This window comes from Gouania willdenowi, chromosome 6 (genome assembly GCF_900634775.1).
Source record: "Gouania willdenowi chromosome 6, fGouWil2.1, whole genome shotgun sequence".
Taxonomy (NCBI): Eukaryota; Metazoa; Chordata; class Actinopteri; order Blenniiformes; family Gobiesocidae; genus Gouania; species Gouania willdenowi.
The window spans coordinates 53,803,597-53,813,839 of record NC_041049.1 but is presented as its reverse complement, the minus strand read 5'-3'; the positions used below and the strand labels follow the sequence as shown (position 1 = coordinate 53,813,839).

Here is a 10,243-nt window from a genome sequence, read left to right as displayed (position 1 = left end):
TCAAAAATCGGTTGATTTTTTTTATTCTAAAACCAAAAGTCCTTTTTCTTCCTCTTGTAATTAACTTTTTGGGCTGATAAACAGTGCGACGACATGACGTTCCGCTCAGTCGTTCACCATCAAAATGGCTCACACTCGGCTAGGGATCACGTGACCAGGATATTTAACATTTGGTAGAGGTTTGCGCTCTCTCATTACTTGTGTTTTCTAATGTTTATCTTTTGGCCTGGACAGACGTTGGGAGGACAGGGATTGTTTTATAACTCCATAAATATGGATACTGGATAGACAGACACTCACTACATTTTAAATGACTTTCAGACAAGAAGTGACAGGTTTTTTTTTTTTTTTTTTGTTGTAGTCATGAAAACAGTGGCTTTTTTTTTTTAATGTAAACACTACATTCGATTGTTTTTTTCCAGCACGGACATCCCACATGAAATAACAACCATTCACTAAAGAAGAGTGGGGGTAGAGAGAGAGAGAGAGAGAGAGAGAGAGAGAGAGAGAGAGAGAGAGAGAGAGAGAGAGAGAGAGAGAGAGAGAAAGAGACAGAAAGAGAGAGAAAGAGAGAGAGAGAAAGAGAGAGAGAGAAAGAGAGGCTGCACAGAGAAAAGCATTCACTGGGTAAAGAACAGAACAGAGGAAGTTCATTAAAAATGTGGTAACAGGAACAGAATGCCAAAAAAAGGTTCATCATGTCATTATACACTTTGTTTCTTTTTTTTTAAAAAAAACAAACAAAACAAAACTCAAAAGAAGAAAGAGAGGTCTATATCGATAAATGTATTAATAGATGGATGAGGGCAACACAGACTGGGTATGAACTGATAAATTTCCAAATCTACCTATGTTGTGTGTGTTCTAGTGTTTAATGTGTGAGTGCAATCCACTGTGTGTGTGAGAACTGTGCTTTTCATCGTAGACCTGGAAGGTGTGAATCAAACTAAAAAAAAAAGGAGCATGACTTTATACAGCGTTGATGTGCGAACCTGCAGCATCCCTAACTAAATGCAGTGAGAAACATGCTCTCCTCCCCCCCGAAAAATGGTTTTTATCTTTGAAATCATAAAAAATAGATATCGTTATATTATCATATTTAATTTTTCCGAGTCAAGCTTAAGTGAGAAGACGGATTTAATGCAGGGAAACAGGCAAAAACGCTAAAAGGAGAAGGGATGTGGGCATAGTTCAGAGCATTACAACAACATTGGATCGGTCTGTGATTCAAGCAGCTCGCTGATCAACTCAAAGTATGTTGAAAAAACATTTGTGGTAATTTAAAAAAAAAAAAAAATCAAAGATATCGAGAACAACATGTTGTATAGCTACAAAACACAAGAAATATGAACTGTTTTGGAAAGTTACTAGTATCTTCACTATTTCGGTAGCCAACCTGATTACTTAATACCATTTCAATACCTTTATTTAATGGTTTTGGTGGCGAGCGTTGTAATAAAGATGAATTCCTGACCATTTTATAAATAAATTTGGGTTAATGTTGACGCTACAAACCCCCGAGTGTACACTTTCTCATTGCAGCTCATATGACCTGTCAATCCTTGGACCCTTTGACTGTTGCACCTTATGTAATATATATATATATATATCACGTCCCCTCCCCCACCCCGTTCACAAGCCCACTGTCTTTCCCTTAAGTAACTGTTTCTTCTGCTTCTCAACACATTTTTTTTTCTAGTTTTTCTTTTTTCTCTCTTTTGCAATTTTTAAAAATATTTTAAAAGGCTTTTTGTGTGTCGCTTTATTTATTTCATAAGTGTTATGAATCAGCTGATCACTTCATACAAAGGCTTCGTTTTTTTCTCATGCTATCTGCGTTGGGGCTCAGGAGGAAGGAGAAGGAAAGGAGGATGGAGAAGGTTACTGAAAAGGAGGTGACACCACGCTTAGAAAAATACAGAAATTAAAAAGAAATCCAGAAATTAACAGTAGTCAGATTGAGGTGGGAGGAGTTAAAGGTGGAGTTTATATGAAAGGGAAAGATTACGTATAGAAGTGAGTGATCAGTTGATAAACAAATCAATAAATTAATCAAATAACCATTAAGAAATGAGGAGTTGTTTTTCCTTGATGGCAAATGTTAGTTAACAGTGAAAAAGGTAGAGATATATCATGGTGAACTTGCTTCTAGAAGCATGGCTAGTATCTACAGTGCAGTACCTTAGTTACACGGCACTGATAGGACGTAGAGCACACTTCCTATTGGCTGTCAACCCTGGCAACAGCCACTGATTGGATCAATGACCATATTAAAGAAAACAAGGCAGGGAATACAATAATACAAGTTAATAATAAAAAAAACAACAACAGAAAAAAGTGACAACAAACATTATTAAATCTCTTGGCTAATGTAAACAAAAGACTAAAGTTAAACCAGCTTTGTCAGTTTTCAGGTGTTTTGATTTTTTCTTTTTTTTGTGGTTCTTTCTTCTTTTTTTTTTGTTTTCTTTTCTTTTCGCTGACCTGTCTGGTGCCTTTTTAGTGCTTTTGACATTTCCACATAATCCTGCAGAAAATGTTATGACACGATAACTACAACAGCTAAAAAAAAAAAAAAAAAAGAACAAAATAAAACATTAATACAGCTTTCAGGTGAGGCAAAATGTGAAAAAATTACCAGTGAACAGTCTGATATCGATAGAATAAATATACACAAGGCCAACAAAAAAAGAATAATCAAGAAGTCATCATTGAAGTGAAAATAGAAAAATAACAATCAGGAAAAAAAAAAAAGAAAATTACAGGTTCTCGGCTTTGTTAACGACAACAACGACGACGACGACAAAAATAATGACATGTGATGAAGTCAAAGAGAGAAGAGCAGGAAAAAGAGGCTTTCATTGACTTTGTTCAAGGCTGCAGGGTTTCATGATTTCTACCAAAAACAAGTGTTTGCTTGGCAGTAAGCCAAGGAGCGTTAGGAGCGAGAAGAGAAGAGACAAAAAACAAACAAAAAGAAAAACAACATTATATATATATATTTATATGCCTACTTTTTTTTAAAATTACCCTCATTATCAATATGTACCTAGTTGCATTTTTCTTTCTTTGTTTTTTCCTTAAATAATCAGCGGGATCGTTGTCGTCGACACCATCATTTCCACAGCAGTGTCAAAAAGATGGGAATGGGGGGGGGAGAGATGGGGGGAGGGCATTCAGGGAGGACAGGAAAGAGCGGGAGGGGAGAGAGGGCGAGAGAAGATTTTACAAGAGGAGTGGGCGTGCTCAATACAAGCCGCACCCTCGGAGGTTGTTGGCGATGATGATATCGGTCACAGCATCGAACACCACCTGGATGTTTCCTGTATCTGTGGCGCAGGTCATGTGACAGTAGATTTCCTTATTTGGAGAGCGGTTCTTACTCTCGAACTGTGCTTGGATGTAAGCTGCTGCATCATCATAGGTGTTGGGCCCTGGTGGGAGACAAATAACAAGAGTCACTGATGCTATACTGTTGTCACAGCGGGGCCACAAAAATGTGATTGTCTGATCTGAGGGCCACATTATCAACATTCATGCATGTTTTAAGAATAACGACCAATCTCCTTTTTGTCATTGTTTCTTGTCTTTTTGTGTATTTTTTATATAGTTTTTAGTCATTTCATGTATAATGTTGGCCTACAAGTTACTTCCAATTTCTTGAATTACAATAAGTGGTGGATTGTCTTGGGGGGCGCCGCACAGAATTAGACTGAGGGTCGCATGTGGCCCCCGGGCCGCCAGTTGCCCATGTCTGCTATAAGGATTTCACACGGTGGTTCAATGACATTAAAGCTATTTTTAATCAGATAACTACATAGTGTATGTATAGGCTCATAGATCAATAAATCAAAGATTATTTGCTCGCAAAAGAAAATATAAAAGGTTGAAATTGCTGCTTGAAAGTTTGTTTTGATCTCCACTGTAAGCACTCTTTTATTAACATTGTCGGAAAGGTTTCATGCATTGGATTATGGGATGTGGAGTCCTGTAGACAGATGCATAGAAGTGTTTTTACTTACATTCTTACTGTGGGTATATCAAGAACAACTAAACACAAGACGCATCCAATACAGCATTATTACATTCTTTTTTAAAAATTACCAGATAATAGGAACGGTAAACTACAATGTTCCCTGAAATTACCTGTTGTAAAAAAATGCCTAAAAGGCACTTTTAAAAAAAATTGTCAACAAAAAAATTACATAATTAATGCATTTAAAATGTGACTTCCTGCATATAATAAAAAAAGGTGATATTTTGGAATGAAATTCACAGTTAAAGGGCTAAGCCTCAAACAGGTCTGACATGGGTCTAAAATCCTAAAAACAGACCACATTTTGTTTTGTTTACACTTTTTTAAACACGAGGCCATCTATCACAATAATAAACTGACACATCCCTTCAAAAGCTCTTACATCTCTGCAGAGTTTTTAAATGAGCGACAGTAAATGTCAGGAATAATCTTCCTGGAGCTGCAGAAGTAATGTGCAATACCAGGCAGCAGGTGAACACAATCTCAGTACAAACTGGGCCGGCTGATATATTTGTGGGACTCACATTCAAGCAGAACCTGCTGGTCTTCATTTCTGCCAATATTTGAACATATATACAATCTTTGGTCTGATGGAATGGGACATTAACGTCACAGATGTGCTGCAGGTGACAAACCTACAGCTATATTTGGATTCTATCCTGTATGTGTGGACTAAAACATGATCAATTTATCGGTTTTTCAGGACTTTTATGGATCTAATCGTGGGCCAACAAGAACCAGCCTAGTATGAAAGAAATAGGCATGTATTATAATCCCGACAACATGGAAGTAAGAGATAAACATGTCAATTTTAAACTTTTCTTTCTTTTTCTTTCAATAATTCTAATCCTTTTTTTTTAAAATCTGCTCATAAAACACTATAATGTTTGAATTATACCAAACAGCTCACATATTGGAGACAGAAATAAACTAACTAATAAGTTTCATTCTGAATTAACATTTAACAATGCGTTACAAATCAATTTGACCAAGTTGTAAAGAAAGAAAGCTGATCTTTAAAGGAAACACGTAGGGAATTTTAATTGCAAGCTTTATCAAAAAATGATTTAAAAATTCTTTGTAAAACAGCCGAGTGGATTAAAAACTGGTTTGTCCATGAGAGACGGTGGCCATAATTATGCCCCAAGTCATAGACAGGTGCTGTGAATAAATATGGTGACCAGATGAAATGATGGCTCTGATGGCTCAAGTCTGTGTTTACTCCTAAGGGGCCTTTACTTTCCCTTAAACTAGGGGTCTGCAACCTGCGGCTCTGGAGCCTCATGTGGCTCTTTGACCCTTTTGCAATGGCTCTCTGACGATTTAAAAAAATAAGAAAATGAATTATTTCCTACAGAGGGTACTGGTGATTAATTACATTAACTTCAAATAAAATGATGATAAAACAATTGGTTAACCTAAAAATGAGTAACTCTGCCACCGTCCTACTTCAGCTCCTGTAACATCTACAGACCATTAACTTTCCTAACACCTGTGGCTAACCTTCAGTTTGAAATCTCTGGTAAGATAACTTAAATAACAAAAAAGACTATTCTGGAAAAAAATACAGACTTTATTTGTGTGGGGAAAGATTTATTTAACTGCTAACATACCGGCTTAATATGCATGCTTGATATGTTGTAAGAAATTAGCATGTGTTGGAGTTGATAATGTGTTATCAAATTCAAGTTATTTTTGTAGCCCTTCAAATCCATTAACTCATAAAATTATTCGATACTATTTTAACTGTATAGAATTTTATACGCTGTATTGTTTTCATGAGAAGGTTTTTTTTTCGGCTCCGGAAGGACTTTAATCCAGTCGAGATTAGGCAAAAGGTTGCAGACCCCTGCCTTAAACTGATGGTCGAGTGGCTGAAGTCCAGGCGTAATTAACACCGAAGCCATTGTTTTGTCAGGTCACAGATTTAGCTTTAACATCCGTCTACGACCTGTATAGGGCACAATGACACCATCTCTCATGGTCGAGCAGGTTTTCAATCATTCTTGCTGGACTAACGTACCTCTAGTATTAAATATGATCTTTAAATAGAGTTTGCAATAAAAATTCACCACAGGTCATACTTTTTGGATTTGAACATTTTCTGGCGCCCGCAACAAGCTATCCCACCACCCCAACCAAGCTCCAGTATCACTTATATTTTAAGACAAGTGTACAGGGAATACAAAATAGCCACTTGTCAACCACTCACTAAATACAATTATGTGATTAGAATCTGGTAGGTCGACCTTTATTAACATTGAAATGTGGTGAACATTCCTACTAGGGCTGGGTGATATGGACCAAAACTCATATCTCAATATATTTTCTCAAAATGGTGATATACGATTTAAACCTCGATAAATTTATTTCAAATGAAGTCTGAGCAGAAAGAGAAGTCTTGGTTAAATTTGCAGATGCAAAATGCCACACAGACACATTTATGAACAAACAGTTGCACAATATGTGCCACTTTTGGCTTTTCTCCTGTAAGGGACAGCACGTGTGAGTGAGTTCTGTGGTGTAGCTTGTTATGGGGAAGGTCTGGGTAAGGACGTACTCATTGATCATCTACCTGAGCTTTACATGCTGTTCTGAGAAGTAAAAGCAACGAGTCCTAAAACAAGTAATTATATACAAAATATGATATTTATCGATACATGCAATATTGCAGTTTTCTATATCTACATACTTGACAGGTATGTCACAGGTACCCTTTAGAATGTAGCGGTTACCACTGAGGTAAACTAATTTTATTGTGAAAAACCTTTTTTCTCTAGAGTTTTAAAGGGTTTTCTTTGAATAAATGGATTCCCTGAAAAGTCGACATATTCTATTGGGCACTTGGTAGAAAAATATAAAAACAAACATTACGTATCACACTATTTACTTTAAGATCAACCAAAATGCATCTTTTACAAAAGGTTTTCGGCACGGCAAGGCTAATTTATCTGTGTAGCATTGCAAACACAAGGCAACTTAATGTTCTTTACATAATGTCTATGTAACAAAGATTCTGTGGCGTTGATGGAAAATAATCGACATCTCCTCAGACAGTTTTGAAAAGAACTAAAAAATAAGCAGCTGTTATCGCAGCATCTGTCTGCATGATCAGTGCAGTCCTCGACCCTCCTGGTGTGATGTGAAAAAAGTGCCGTTTCTCGCCCCAAACGCAGAACAGCGACGTTTCGTTTGTTTTCCCTACCTGTGTATTCAGGGAAGCAGATGCTGAGAGCAGATTTTTTGATCTTCTCCGCAAACAGATCCTTCTTGTTGAGGAAGAGGATGATGGAGGTGTCGATGAAGAACTTATTGTTGCAGATGGAGTCGAACAGCATCAATGACTCGTGCATGCGATTCTGTAGAGGACGAAGAAAGAGGGGATGGGAAAAAGTGGTGAAAGAGGGAAGTGGGTGGGATTAAAGGAGCAGATAGAAATTAAGAGCAATTCGAGGAAAAAAAAACGTATTATTATTATTTTTTTATTTTATTTATAGAAATCAGACGCCAATCTTTTTTTTTCAAAAGATTTGTAAAGTTTATTGTAGGCAGCATACGCTCATAAAAGTACAAGACGTACTCTTTCTACCGTAACAATAAATACATATTTGAATGAAATATGAAACAAATTGTGAATTGCAGTTCAAACATTTACATTCAATTTTCAAGCAAACAAACGTACAGAGAAACATCAAATCAATGGATTACAGAGAAGAAGAAAAAAATTACTCACATCCAGTTACTCATGAGTTTCTTTATTATTACGATCTCATGTATAAATACAACATAATAATAAATATTACTGAGAACAGCAAATACATTTCAATCCACAGTGCAATCTGAAATGAAGCATCTGTGTGCACACATTCAGACACTTAAATACACAAAACTCTCCAACCTGTGCAAAGCATAGAAATAGAAAACACAGTAACGTAAAGAGTGAAGGATTAAAGGAGTGCAAAGAGAAGAGAAAAGTGTGTGGGAGGACCTTCACGTGCACGCCTGTCTGTCTGATTTTACAGAGGATCATTGCAGTCATGTGTCCTCTCACTCATTGGCTCCACAGAGGCTTTAGTGCTCACTACATCAAATGGCCAGGTCGAGTGGAAAGGCAATATTACGGCATTATTCAAATGCATTCAAAAGAAAGTCTGCATTTTATAATGTGAAGAATAAGCGACGAAGCAGCTCATTTTAATAGAAAACTTTAGCCCTGAGGAAATCAGAGGCGTTCTTTGAAGGCAGCGGCTGTAGTTTTGTTGTTGCTGAGACACAATGTGACACTAACTAAATAAAATAATTTTCTTTTAGTCCATCCATTCATCCATCCATCCATCCATCCATCCATCCATCCATCCATCCATCCATCCAGTTCAGGGTTACTAGGTTCACACAGCAGGGCACAACAGGACCAGTCTTTCAGGTAACCACAGGGCCATCAGTCATAGACCAGAGCTATTCTCACTAAGACACTATGGCAGTAGAGGTCTCATCTTAATCAGTGTACTGTTCGTTCTGTGGTTATTTCGCTTTAAAACCAAATCAAAATAACAAAGAAAACGGTGTGGTTGTTTTGTTTTTTCGTGATTTAAAACCTAAATGTTTTTCTGTTTTAAAATGAAATGTGTGCGATATTTGAGATATTTGGATATTTAAGGAAAACTATGGACGACAGCTTCATGTTTTAAGCTCACCACACAGAGTGGACCCACAGACAGGGGTGGACTTTTACTGCCGGACAAAAGAAGAAGCAACGCATAGGTCACATTACTGATCAATGAAATAACCAAAGAATGAACAGATTCATCATCTGATCAAAAGGTCAATGGTTAATGCCAAAGCTATAACTGTCAAAGTGTCCTTGAGCAAGACACTGAACATAAACATGGTAGCTTTGTCCTATTGCTGTGTGTTGGTGTTTTTGGGGCTGAAACTGTAAGACACTTTGGGATTTATATGTATATCAAGCCCATCCAGACTTTCCTCTCCCTGGCCACTTCATCCAGCTCCTCCGGGGGGGTCCCGACCCATTCCCAGGCCAGCAGAGACATAGTCTCTCCAGCCTGTCCTGGGTCATCCTCATGGTCTCCTTCCGGAGGGATGTGCCCTGGATGCCTCACTAAGGAGGCGTCCAGGGGACATCCTAATTAGGTGCCCGAGCCACCTCATCTGGTTATTCTCAATGCGGAGGAGCAGCGGCTCTACTCCGAGCCCCTCCCGGATGATTGAGCTTCTCACTCTATCTCTGAGGGCACCATGTGGAGGAAAATCATTTCGGCCGCTTGTACCCGCGATCTTGTTCCTTCGGTCATGACCCAAAGTTCATGACCATAGGTGAGGGTAGGAACGTAGATCGTCCTGTAAACCCTCTTTACCGCGACGGATCGGTGCAGACGCCGCAATAATCCACCTGTCGGCTTCTCGCTTCATCTTTCCTTCACTAGAACAAGATCCTGAGGCACTTGAACTCCTCCACTTGGGGCAGGACCTCATCTCCAACCCGGAGAAGGCACTCCACCTTTATATATACTGTATATGTCATATATATCAAGTCCATTTAGCAATACACAAAATAACAAATAACAAAAAAAAGTTTTCTGTGTATGTTTATGTTGTTTTTATCTCTCCGTTCTGTCAATAAATGTGCATTTTAAAACCATGGAAAGTGGCACTAGTCCCTCTGACTCCCTGTAGGAGGCAGTGTAAAACACACATTGATGCTTGTACTGCTCTAGGTTAATGTCACCTGTTAACCACATTTCACAGTTATGTGAAATCTGTTTCAATATTTACTAATTAGTTACTCAATATCTCATTGGTTTCCTATCCAAGTAAATATTACTTGTCCAATAATGGAGCTCACCTATGTGTGTGTAGCGATTTCTGATATACAACACCGGTCGTTGCTGAGGAAACGTGGTGGTAAATTTGAGCTCCAATATCAGTTTTTTTCAATCAAATAAAGTACATTTTCTATAAAAACAAGTGGTCTAATGCTTTTGTCAACATTGCCTGCCCTACACCACCCCTCACAGCAGAGGTAGGCAACTTTTATTACAGCGGGGCCACAAAACTGTGTTTGTTTGATCGTTGGGCCACATGATCAACATTCATGTCAGCAATTAGAATAATGAGCATTCTAAGCATTAATACAGGAGTAAGTAGTTTTGTGTTTTTTCTGTCATTCTGTTTGTTGTTGTCTTACTC

General features: G+C 37.9%; 1 protein-coding gene across 1 annotated transcript in view; it reads right to left on the bottom strand.

The window, feature by feature from the left end:
- Window positions 1-334: 334 nt before the first annotated feature.
- Window positions 335-10,243, bottom strand: part of LOC114464423 (guanine nucleotide-binding protein G(o) subunit alpha) — a 125,367-nt gene continuing 115,458 nt past the window's right edge. Inside the window, exons 7-8 of the mRNA XM_028448593.1 lie at window positions 7,242-7,395; window positions 335-3,434 (exon numbers count right to left, since the gene is read on the bottom strand). Of these exons, the coding sequence (XP_028304394.1) occupies window positions 3,247-3,434; window positions 7,242-7,395 (342 nt within the window). The 3' untranslated portion in view covers window positions 335-3,246. The remainder of the gene's footprint in view (window positions 3,435-7,241; window positions 7,396-10,243) is intronic.